General features: G+C 41.8%; 1 protein-coding gene across 1 annotated transcript in view; it reads right to left on the minus strand.

Annotated features, from left to right (window-relative positions):
* Window positions 1–434: 434 nt before the first annotated feature.
* The window catches only part of LOC140462873 (N-terminal EF-hand calcium-binding protein 1-like), a 137,898-nt gene continuing 125,543 nt past the window's right edge, over window positions 435–12,789 (minus strand). Inside the window, exons 10-13 of the mRNA XM_072556285.1 lie at window positions 9,604–9,716; window positions 6,990–7,067; window positions 6,409–6,500; window positions 435–1,581 (exon numbers count right to left, since the gene is read on the minus strand). Coding sequence (XP_072412386.1) covers window positions 1,544–1,581; window positions 6,409–6,500; window positions 6,990–7,067; window positions 9,604–9,716 — 321 coding nt within the window. The 3' untranslated portion in view covers window positions 435–1,543. The remainder of the gene's footprint in view (window positions 1,582–6,408; window positions 6,501–6,989; window positions 7,068–9,603; window positions 9,717–12,789) is intronic.

Raw genomic sequence — 12,789 nt, forward strand, 5'->3', positions numbered from 1 at the left:
TGGAAGGGTACTGTTGGGACGTCAGGAGAGGAAGAAATGGAGGTCTTGGAGGCCATGGTCATGGCAGATGGAAGTGTAGAGGGACTGGATATCCATGGTGAAAATGAGGCGTTGGGGGCTGGGAAACGGCAGTCTTGAGGAGGTGGAGGGCATGGGTGGTGTCTCGAACGTATGTGGGGAGCTCCTGGACTAGGAGTGAGTTAGCTCCAAGGTGAGCTTAGACAGGCTCAGGTTGTTTTCCTTACAGCAAAGAAGGCTCCAGGGTTCTGATCTCTATGCTACTCTATGCTACTTTCTCCCCACCCCACCCTCCTCTCACTTATCTCTCCGCCATTCAGGCTCTCTGACTGTATTCCTGATGAAGGGCTTTTGCCCGAAACATCGATTTTACAGCTCCTCGGATGCTGCCTGACCTGCTGTGCTTTTACAGCACCACTCTAATCTAGAGTCTGGTTTCCAGCATCTGCAGTACAAAGTTATGAGCAGAAGATAAAAAGGAGATCAGGGGAAACCTACTCCCTTAGTAGAGGGGTCAACATTTAGAAGGCAAAATTTAAAAGGTGAGGAGCAGGAGGTTTAGACGGGATTTGAGGAAAACTCTTTTCACCCAGAGGGTAAATGAGTATCTGGAATTCACTGCCTAAAAGGATGGTAGGGGTGGGAATCATTAAGACACTTAAGGAATGTTTAGGTGAGCAGTTGAAATGCCACAACATATGAGGCTATGTGACAAGTGCTGGAGAATGGGATTAGAATAGACAAATGTTTGATGACCTGCATAGGCACAATGGATCGAAGGGCCTCTTTCCAAAAGCTCTACAATTCAATAATATAAGAATTATGGTTCAATCTACATTACCCTACTACCTTGAGTATTTGTTTTCTCTCACATACTTTAAACCCAATTGTCATCCGTATCAGCACAGAATTCAAACAAGGACGAAATAGAGAGGGAGATATAATTTTACAGAATCCAAGTTCACAACCGTCTATGCATATAACCAGGCAGAAACTCTCCTGTTAACGAGTAAATGAGGATCACAGAATCATAGAACTGAATCGCACAGGAGGAGGCTATTGGACGCGTCATTCCTGTGCTGACTCTGAAAGAATTATCAAATTATTCCCACTTTCCCTTCAGCTTTTCATTTTCACATTTGGGATCAATTGGCCTTGAATTGGCTCAGAAAATTGAGTGGAGGTCATTTTTTGGCATCACTAGGTAACATAAGTCTTGTTGGTATGTAATGTTGCTCTAACAGGGCTGGGGGGAGATTACTGCAAACAGGCAAACAGAACTCATCTTTATTCACACTGGGAACTCAGGTCAATTGCACCTTACCTGCATCACACAATAAATATTTTAGCAACCAAAACACACTGTAGCGATTTGTCATTGAGTATTTGACTTGTCTAAAGAAAAGAGTTTTGTCGTAGCAGGTTCAATGATATCCATTGGATCATGAAGCAACATCAACCGATCTTGAGGATGGTGCTTTACCCCAGATCCTTAACAGCGTTGTTACTTTGAAAAGCAAAGGGGTCAGTTGTTGTTGTTCTTGCTGGTAATCCACCAGGATGCTATGAACAGGACAGATAAGAAAATAAGAATATACCAAATAGAAACTGAAGCAGTTTTGAATCTTCTTGGTCATTTAACATGACTGATTTCTTTTCAGCTGAACTGCACATTCTTACACTATTCCCAAATCCCTTCAATTCCTTAGTACTCAAAGATCTATCAACCTTTGTCTTGAATATAGCCAAAAATGGCTGTCTGGGCTCAGAAATTTCAGAAGCTCGTAACATTTGAGCAAAGAAATATTCTCCTCGTTAAAAAGCCAAACACCTTATTCTGAGATTGCCGTCCCCAACCATTCTAGAATTACTAGATTCTAGATTGCGTTCTAGCCAGAAGAATCATTTTCTTCCCTGAAAACAGAATAAAACAGAATTTTTACCACAAATTACAGACGGAACAGTATTTATATCTCCTCGCCCAGTCATCCTCTCAAGATCCTTAATCAAACTGGAATGAGTTTTTGTTTTCACTCATTAAGGGGAAGTGGGTTTTACTGGCTGGGTCAGTGTGTGTGTTGGCTGAGAAGGACACCTTGTCTCATTCCACTAACGTTATCCTTAGAATTCTGCAAATTTGGTTTTCTCTTTGAATAATTGTCCAATTCTTATTTGGAAGCTAGGATTGAATCTTTGCAATAACTCAATCAGTTCAGAAACTAAAGATGTTTGGCTTGGAATCACCAGCTGACGAAAAATGTAATACGACCAAGTGTAGAATGAATTTGGCAGCTTTGAGTCCAAGCACCAGCTGGTGATTCTCTTCCTCAGTAAGAGTCTGTCCAAGTCCTAAATGGTACTTGGGATATGTTAAAGTGGCTATCTTACTGATACAGTTAGAAATCAGAATGGAACAGGAACATTTAGTTTAGCTTTTAGAGGTGGTAGGAATGTAATGCGGAGAGGTACAGTTTGAGAAAGGCACTTACACTCTCGAGGAGCACTGAGTTCTTGACATGGGTAACAGGAATAGGTCAAGGAGTGGCTGGTGATTGTGCCACAGGATGTGGAATTCTACTCTGACTTTCCCTTTTTCAACGAAAGGTGAATATGGGAGAAGATTGAGGGAAGAATGCAGTCAACCTTTTGTGCATAGTGCATGCATAAAGCTTATTATGTGTTATTGGTTACATAGTCACAGCCAACTTTGAACACTCTGTCACCCATTGAGTAGGAAAAACAAAAGATTTAAGCAACTGTTTAATCATTCTATTTCGTGCGTCTTATTGCACCACATTGTGTGAGTCACGAAAGGAAAGGAATTTATCCTCTTAGTTCCTGGTTCTGGACTTTTCCAGGACCCTGTTCTTTTCTCATGATTTGGTTTACTGTCGAGAGCTTACAAAGACTTGCCCAGTGTCACTGCCATCTGGTCTATAACTGAGTTGAACCCACTGAAGTGTGAAAAAGATGCAAGGCCACAGATCATCACATTGGTCCATCTGACTGAACCCAGTTTGACTTGTGCAATTTTGAGACTTGTCGTTGCGCTGGTACAGTTTAGTACCAATTTCTTATGAGTTTTGCATTTGTGAACTGAACGTAAGTATGCAAGAGAAAGGAAAATATTAGGAACTGTCGGGGAGATTGGTATTTTGAAATCAGAATATTACAGTGTAGAATCATGTGAATGTGGCTTGCCCATTGTTACAGATTTTGTTTTTAAACTGGCTTGCTTACGTGTTGTTAAAAAGATTAGATAAATATAGAAACTACCTTTAAAGGAAAACAGTGCTTCAGGTGATCTTCACAGGCTATAATTGGAAACACAAATTGGATTCCACTGGCCTGAGTTGTAATTCTAGCTGTATCAAACAGCCTCCTCCCACCCTATGACCATATCTTTTTCTCCATTGTGATTATGATCTGGAATGCGCTACCAGAAGGGTGGCATAAGCAGATTCAACTATAACTTGCAAAAACAGAATAAGGTAAACACTTAAAGGGAAATGGGTTTTCAGGGAGAAAGGAACTCATAAGATATTTTCACCAAGAAACACCATGGGTTGTATAATTCTTCCAGAATGAAAGTGGGGGGGGGGTCATTCTCTAACATCTGTACAGAAAACAAGTAGGGTTTTGAAAACATTTAATATAAAACTTCTTCAGAAATGATAATATGGTTTTACACAGAATGTTCTGACCTATTAAAGATTAAGAATGCCATGAATCAGAGTTATAAACCTATTCTCACTCTACAGAGATTTCTGTTTGAGGAGGAAGAAAAAAATCCTAATTTTGATACCAAATCTCTTAATTTGTAAGAGTTTTTTTACTGCTAGTTAACAAGAAGGTGATGTTAGTAACCCATGGCTGATGCTTGCTGCTGAATATGATCACACATTTCAATTTATTTTCATGATCATTGACCCTTATCCACAAAACCTTGTCTCCTGTCACTGCTGCTGTAGCCATGCTGTACAGCTCTGGGCATACCTGCTGCTGTGTCAATAAGGATTGCCTGGCTTAGAATCAGCCTAAGCATTAGTCCAACTCGCTAATAAATACTGTTATTTCAGCCTCATATATCATAGAATCCCTACAATGTGAACACGCCATGTTGACCCAACAAGTCCACATCGACCCAGTGTTCACTGAAGAGAGAGACATGATAAATGGTAAGGTTAGAGATAGAAGTTTGTTTACTCTGGAACACGTTGACATAAGGAGGGAGGATATGTTGGGTGGGCTAAAAGGTGGACAAATTCCCAGGATCAGATGGGATCTATCCCAGGTTGCAGAGGGAGGCGAGAGAGGAAATTGCTAGGGCCCTGACAGATATCTTTGTAGCATCCTTAAACACAGGTGAAGTTCCAGAGAACTGGAGGGTTGCTCATGTTGTTCCCCCTGTTCAAGAAGGGTAGTAGGGATATTCCAGGTAACTACAGACCAGTGAGTCTGATGTCAGTGGTGGGAAAGTTGCTGGAGGAGGTACTGAGGGATAGGATCTATTTATGTTTGGAAAAGAATGGGCTTATCAGTGATAGGCAACATGGTTTTGTTGGGGGGGAGATCATGCTTTACTAACTTAATAGAGTAGATATCATATACATGGACTTTAGTAGGGCGTTTGATAAGATTCCCCATGGTAAACTAATTGAGAAAGTGAAGTCACATGATGTGCAAGCTATTCTAGCTAGGTGGACAAAGAACTGGTTGAGCAACAGGACACAGAGAGTAGTAATTGAAAGGAGTTTCTCAAAATGGAGAAAGGTGACCAGTGGTGTTCCACAGGGATCAGTGCTAGGGCCACTGTTGTTTGTGATAAACATAAATGATGTGGAAAAGGGCATTGGTGGTCTGATCAGTAAGTTTGTAGATGACACAAATATTGGTGGAGTAACAGAAAACATAGGGGACTGTCAAAGAATACAGGAGAATATAGATAGACTGGAGAGTTGGGCGGAGAAGTGGCAGATGGAATTCAATCCATGAGGTGATGCATTCTGGAAGTCTAATTCTAGAGCAAACTATACTGTAAACGGAAGAGGCTTGGGAAAAGTTGATGAGCAGAGAGATCTGGGAGGTCAGGTTCATTGTACCCTGAAGGTGGCAACATAGGTGGATAGAGTGGTCAAGAAGGCACATGGTATGCCTGCCTTCATCGGACGGGGTATTGAATATAAGAGCTGGCAGGTCATGTTAAAATTATACAAGGCATTGCTTCAGCCGCATTTAGAAAACTGTGTACAGGTCTGGTCGCCACATTACCAAAGGATGTGGATGCTTTGGAGAGGGTGCAGAGAAGGTTTACGAGGATGTTGCCTGGTATGGAAGGTGCTAGTTACGAAGAGAGGTTGAGTAGGATGGATTGTTTTCATTAGAAAAAAGGAGATTATGGGGGGATCTGGTTGAGGTCTACAAAATCATGAAGGGTATAGACAGGGTAGATAGAGATAAGCTTTTTCCCAGGGTGAGGGATTTAATAACAAGCAGTCACGTGTTCAAGTTGAGAGGAGAAATGTTTAAGGGGGATACACGCAGAAAGTGCTTTACACAGATGGTGATAGGTGCCTGGAACGCATTGCCAACAGAGGTGGTAAAGGCAGGCACGGTAGATTCATTTAAGGTGCGTCTGGACAGATGCATGAGTAGGTGGGGAGCAGAGGGGTACAGATGCTTAGGAATTGGGCGATAGGTTTAGATAGTGGATTTGGATCAGTACAGGCTTGGAGGGCTGAAGGGCCTTTTTTTCCTGGGCAGTAAATTTTCTTTGTTCCTTGTTCTTTGACTCTCCAAAGAGTAACCCACCCAGACCCAGTCCTCTACCCTATTATCCTACATTTGGCCCTGACTAATGCACCTAACCTACACATCCTTGAACATTACAAGTAGTTTAGCATGGCCAGTTCATCTAACCTGCACATCTTTGGACTGTGGGAGGAAACAGGAGCACTCGGAGGAAACCCATGGAGTGGTCAATGCTAACCAGCTTCTTGGAGAAAGCTCTGTTTATACTAGTTATCATTTAGTTATTACAGGAGGCCATTCACCTGCGCTGAGCCTGTGCTGGATTTGAGATTACTTTCAAATCAATCACTCCCAGAGGCTCAGTGTTTAAATGGGTACCATGGTTTTGTGACAAAATGGGGAACCTGCCTGTCCTCCTTTGTAATAGCGCCCAGCCCTTTATGCCCAGCTGGGGGGGGGGGGAGGGCAACCGAGGCATGGTTAGATATCTCAGCCTAAAGGTGGCACCACTGACCATGCGGCACTCCCTCAGTTGTTCTGCATTAATCTACAGAGGGGTTTCCTTTAATCCAGAATTCACCCTTCTGGCTGTCCTGAGCATGCGTCAGCATTGAACCCCAATGAATGATCTGTCCTTACCAGGAAGTAACATGGTTGTCATTAGTTCTGGTGTCTCCAGGAAGTCCACATTGTTCCTCTGGAAGTTCTTGCTGTAGTTTGTTTGCAAGTGGCTGAGGGTTTCCACACAGTGAGTTAGCATTTCATGAATCATTCAGAAAGGTACAGGTTTTACAGGTATGCAAAGTAAATCATGCATTTACAAAGCAGAGGCATTGCCTCATCTAGACTTCCAGAAATTGGAGTTGTGTCCCAATAATAAATATGACGCAGTGTACCAGTTATCATGTTTGTCTTACAAGTGAAACACTCTCTGGATTGAAACTGGTCAAAAGCAGCAAATCTGGTTGACTACCCTGGTTGGATGCCAACCCAAAGGTTTCATTATTTGACCTCCTCCTGACCCAGCCACCATGTCCAGTCTAACAGCTGTCATTTTTACCCTTTATCCAATATTATTAAAATTTGACAAACAAAAATGGGAAAAAAAGAGAACACACATTTGGAAAACATCTTGGATCTTTGTTGGCACGATCAGTACAACCTGACAGGCTTTTAGAAAAATCATTTAAAAAATCAGTAACAACCAAAGCTGATCCTACCTCCTCCATGAACTTCTGTCCTGCCAGAACTCATAGATTATGAAGCAGGTTTCATTGCCCAGCTTCTGAACTGAGATGCTGCAGAGGAAAGAACATTTCAAGTATCAAACTAACACAAGGCACCAACGCTCTTTATAAAACACACACAAAGGTCCCTTAATGAAATTGTGGCTATGAATGTCTTCAGTTGTAAGTTCATTACAGTTGCTGATCTCAGCTTGAGTTAGCAGTTGTAGACTTCAGAGAAGTCCAGTTATATGTGCTGTTGCTATGTGAGCTTCTTCCTACCCTACATTGTCTAATCTTACCAGCTGTTCCCTTTTCACTCACGTATTTGGCTGAATTCCCCCTTAGCTAGAGGTACAGTGGGTAGTGTCCCTATCTCTGAGGGTCTGGGTCCAAGCCCCATACCAGAACTCAAAGGCCAAGAAGGTGCGTAGATAATGCAGCCAAACAGCTTGAGTCTTGATTAGACAATCCTCCCAACACATATCAATGGCAGGCAGTAAAAAAGGGGAGAACTCCTAAACAGCTGTGTGAGGCTGAAAATGATGCAGGCTCCACTATCACCATCCACTGCTCCAGACGACTCCATATAGATCCCCCATGGACAGGATTCAGATGAGATTTACCAGGATGCTGCCAGGTATAGAAGGTTTGAGTTATAAAGAAAGGCTGGGACATTTTTCACTGGAGAGTAGGGAGTTGAGAGGTGACATTATAGAAGTTTATAAAATCACGAGGGGTACAGATTGGTTAATTTTAAGTTAAGTTTCTTTTCCCCATGGATGTGGGATTTCAAGATGAAGAGGCACATTATTAAGGTGAGGGGAAAGAGATTTAAAAAGACATGGGGGACAAACGTTTTCCACAGAGAGTGGTTTATGTGTGGAATAAACTTCCTGAGGAAGTGGTGGACGTGGGCATAATTATGTTTAAAAGACATTTGGATAGGTACATAACTAGGAAAGATTTGGAAGGAAATGGGCCAGACACAGACAGGTGGGACTAGTTTATTTTGGGATTATGTTCAACATGGACTGGTTGGAGCGAAGGGTCTGTTTCCGTGCTGTATGAATCTACGTGCATGTTGTCACAGCAACACCTCATGGCTCATGAGTTCCACAATCTCACCACTCTTTAGGTAAAAAGGTTTTTTTTTATCTCATCTGCTTATTAAATTTAATTGTAACACTCCAATTTATGGTCTCCAGTTTGGTCTCCCCAACAATCAACCTCACACTTTTGGCTGAGTGAAAGATAGAAGAAGCAACCAGGGCATCAATAATATATTCAATGTGTTTTATTGTGTTCAGATAATTATAAAATGTCTCCAGGTTAAACTAGAATGGCAGCCAGCTTCTCAATGTTCCCTGGGATTCCCATGGTGTAACAACAGTGTGAGTGAGGAGGTTCAGGTTCACATCTGACCTGCTCAGGACCTCTGTATTAACTCTCTGAATAGGTTTGTTAAAAAAAGGTAACGGGAAGGTGATGGATCAGTGGTAAAGTGTTATCACTAGATTACTAATGCAGAGACCCAGGTCATTTTCTGGGGATGCAGGTTCAAATCTAGCTATGGCAGATTGAGGAATTTCAATTCGATAATAATCTGGAATTAAATGTCTGATCATGAGCATGAAATAATTACTGATTGTTGTGGCAAACCCATCTGATTCAATAATGTACTTCAGGTGGATTTCCTGACCTGGTCTGGCCAACATGTGACTCCAGACCCACAGCAATGTGGCTGACTTTTCACTGCCATCTGGGCAATTAGGGATAAGCAATAAATGTTGACTTTTATCTACCCCAATGACACCCAAATGAAGTGAATGACTTTTTAAAAATTGAGCTCCAATAGAGAGTTCTTCCAGCACCATGGTAATGTCTCAACCTCTAAATTTAGAAGGTTTGGGCTGAAATACCATTTGCTCCAGAGAAATTGTGATAACATCTCTGAGCATGTTGATTTGGAGATAATTTGAGCTCCAACAGAGATATCCTGTGGTGCAGTGGTAGTATTCCTATTTCTAAGCCAGGAGCCTGGGTTCAAGTCTCTGAACAGAATGATTCTGAAAATGTCTACATACAATAAAATTCCTCCAATAGATTGGAGCAGATGAAAACAGAGGTTATTGGATTAGGAAGTGCATGTTTGTAATGTGCACCTCTGTAATTAGATGTCTGTATAGCTTGGCTCCAGTTCGACTTTCCACTGTTGGGCTTTATGGAATAGAATACAGGGTTCCTTCCCCTAGAGCCTGTCCAGTTACCTATGCTAGCAGAGACATTGGGTAAGTATGGGATTGTATGGCGCCACAGCTGACATTAGTGTCCAGGCTTAGCCTCGCTACCTGAGGGAGACCATCAATGGAGAACTAGCTTCTTGGGAGTAGCTTCCTAGTAACTGAAGAAAAAACAGCCAGAAAAGTAAAAAGAAGCACACAAGGATTGATGCACGGAAGTGACATCGTAAATGGACGACATTCATCCAGAACGTCAAATCTTGAGGTTCTTATCCTTTTGTGTGTAATAGTGAGATCCTGCACTGTTTAAACACTGTCGCTAGGTGACGGGTGAACATTTAGCACAAACAGAGTATCTGACTTACTGCAAGCTGCCACTCTGACTGGAGGCCAACTCCACATATTGTTTCAGAGCAAGACGGAACTCCTCCACTTCCTCCTCCAGCACTGACATCTGCCGCTGCACTACCAAGATGTGCTGCATGAGAGACAGGAAAGGCAAGAGTTATATATTTTGTACATCTCTGAGCAATGCAGAGGTGACACTGGTTCCCAAGTGCATGGCAAGTTTATTCACAAACGCTTTAAAATATCTCTGCCACCAAGAGTCCATCAGACCAATAGACATAGGAGTAGAAATTAGGCCATTCAGCCCATCAAATCTGCTCCACCATACAATCATGGCGGATAAGTTTCTCAACCTCTTTCTCCTGCTTTCTCCCCCTTGATCCCCTTGATACTTAAGAACCTATCTATCTCTGTCTTAAACATACTCAATGACGTGGCCTCTGCAGCCTTCTGTGGCAATGAATTAAAATCCATTAAAGTCCACTGCACCATCCTTACCCAACTCTCACTTCTGGTTGTCTCTGTGGCTTTGCTCTGAATCCGCACTCAGGCATAACCAATCAAGCCCAGTGAGCATAGTTCAGACTCATTTAATCAAACAGGGAATATTTGAGGACCACAGATAAAGTTACGGTGATTTTAAAGCTATAGTGTAGACAGATCTGTAGAAGAACACTGAATAATTTGAAGGAGAAGACAGATATTTATGTAGTAATGGCTTAAAGAGTTATGGGGAGGAGTCAGGACAATGAACTTGTGGGCGAAATGAGATCAATCATGGTAGTGTTAAATGGCATCGCAGGCTCATGGGGCTCAATTGTCTACTCTGCTCCTAGTTCTTATAAGCCTGATTGGAGTGTTTGTGGAATGGGGGTCATGAGTTGAAGTGTAACTGATGTCCTGACATGTTTCTTAAAGAATTTACATAGAACATTACAGCACAGTACAGCCCCTTCGGCCCTCGATGTTGCGCCGATCTGTCATACCACTCTGAAGCCCATCCCACCTACACTATTCCATGTACATCCAATGACGACTTACATGTACTTAAAATTGGCAAATCTACTACCGTTACAGACAAAGCATTCCATACCCTTACTTATGAGTAAAGGAACTACCTATTAATTAATAGGTTAACAATAAAGCCTTATTCTTTCCTCATTTCAGTACATAGAAAATGAAAAGGAGCATATTGTAGATATATGCACAATAACTGAACAGTCTTTTGCAATGTCATATTACACAACAACTGATACATATCCCTTGTCCTGAAAGCTCAAACACAAGTTTCTCTATTATAAATACTTCCCAGTTTATGGGCGATAGGGAAATACAACCATCTTGGCTAGTTCATTTTCATTTTTGCAAAAGGTTCAGTCTAAAATGATGCACAAAAGAGTAGCTTTACAATGACACTGTGCACTCTGCTCTCCCATGCTCATTTTCATATGCTCAATGGGAATCTGCCATAACACTCCATGGAAAGAGAAAGGGTATACATGAGAGTCAACTGATCTTCTCCACAAACAAACGCTCCCAGAAATTGGAATCCTGGACAACTTTCCTTTCCAAAAATTGACACAAAGGTTAACTACAACATGTGGGCTAAATCAGCTGACCCCAAATCAGCACAACTAAAATGATTCAAACCAATTTACTTTGATCTTCACATTTTTAGTTCTTTGCAAAGTCACAAAAAACCAGGGCTCCCTAAAATTGAGGATACTTGTACAGGAAGTTTTTTTAAAAAAAATTCAGGGTGTTTGACTGTTGATAGATCCAGGCTACATTGACATCCTGCTATCAAAGTAGCAGGGAATATAAGAACCAGTTTAGTCAGGCAGAAGGTCAACGCTACCTAATGGAAAACAGCCTTTGATCCACAGGCCATTTGGAAGTTTATTAAAAATTTGTTTATGGGATATAAGTGTCCCTCCACAATAGCCCTGAAGGTGCCGGTGACCTGCCTTCTTGAACACAAGAACGTCTCCTCTTCTTCAGGTGGCTTAGGCAATTTGGCAGGTCCCTCACCAACTCCTACCGATGCATCATTGAAAGCATACTGTCCAGGTGCATAACGGCCTGCTACAGCAACTGCTGTACCCAGGATCCCAGGAAACTACAGAAGGTTATGCGCACAGCCTTGACTATCACAGAAGATAACCTTCCATCCATCGACTCCAGTTACATGGCTTGTTGCCATTGAAAGGCTGGCAACTACAAAGATCCATTGTACCCCTGTAATGCTCTCCTACAACCTCTTCCATCAGGCAGAAGATGCAGAAGCTTCAGTATACACACCAGCAGGTTCAGGAACAGTTTCTTCCCAGCCATTATTAGACTGATGAATGGACTCTCTAGCCTCAAGTAATGCTGATCTTGCCTAGCACATGCTGTGTGATGTAACCTTATGCGTCTAAGTCACTGGATGTGAGATTATCCTGACCTGTCATATTTCAACAGATAAGAATGGAAACAATACTGGAAAGCTTGCTTTACCTCTTGTCTGATATCTATTAAGGTTTAATGAGAGAATGCAGAGGTAACTTGTGTCTCATTAATTTACTGATGAGATAACTACTGAATTTAGCACTTTGTAGTCTTTCCAGAATATCAGAATGAAACCACTCATATCCATTTGATATTTATCCATCTGGAAGGATAAGGGCAGCAAACACATGGGAACGTCACCAACTATGTTATCCTTCAAGCCCCACACCATCCTGAATTAAGAGCCATATCACCACCTCATTGATCCTGAATCACAATCCTTGGACTCATTTTCATATTGCTGCAGCTACACCATGTGCTATACAATTCTTCAAGAAGGAAGCTCACCCCAACCAACTTGAGGGCAGTTGGGATGAGCAAGAAATGCTGTTTGAGCCAGCAATGCGCATATCCTGGGAATGTCTTTCCCATAGCTTGATTCTTTTATGGCACCATTACCTAACTTGTACTGAACATTGTACAAACACGCTCCTGCATATTCGAATACAGCTATTAGAGTCAAGGTGTTGACATTTTACAGCAACTATAAGGTATTGGTTGTGGAAGGTTGAGTGCAGTGACATTAACTAAAATGAAATCATAAATAATTGATGTTATAGTATTATTTACAGCCATTCTGCCCATTGAACCCTTGTTGGCTTTCTGTATAACACGTCAGTCCTTTTTCCCATCTCAGGCCATTTTTTTTCTCC

This window comes from Chiloscyllium punctatum, chromosome 37 (genome assembly GCF_047496795.1).
Source record: "Chiloscyllium punctatum isolate Juve2018m chromosome 37, sChiPun1.3, whole genome shotgun sequence".
In the NCBI taxonomy this organism is placed as follows: domain Eukaryota; kingdom Metazoa; phylum Chordata; class Chondrichthyes; order Orectolobiformes; family Hemiscylliidae; genus Chiloscyllium; species Chiloscyllium punctatum.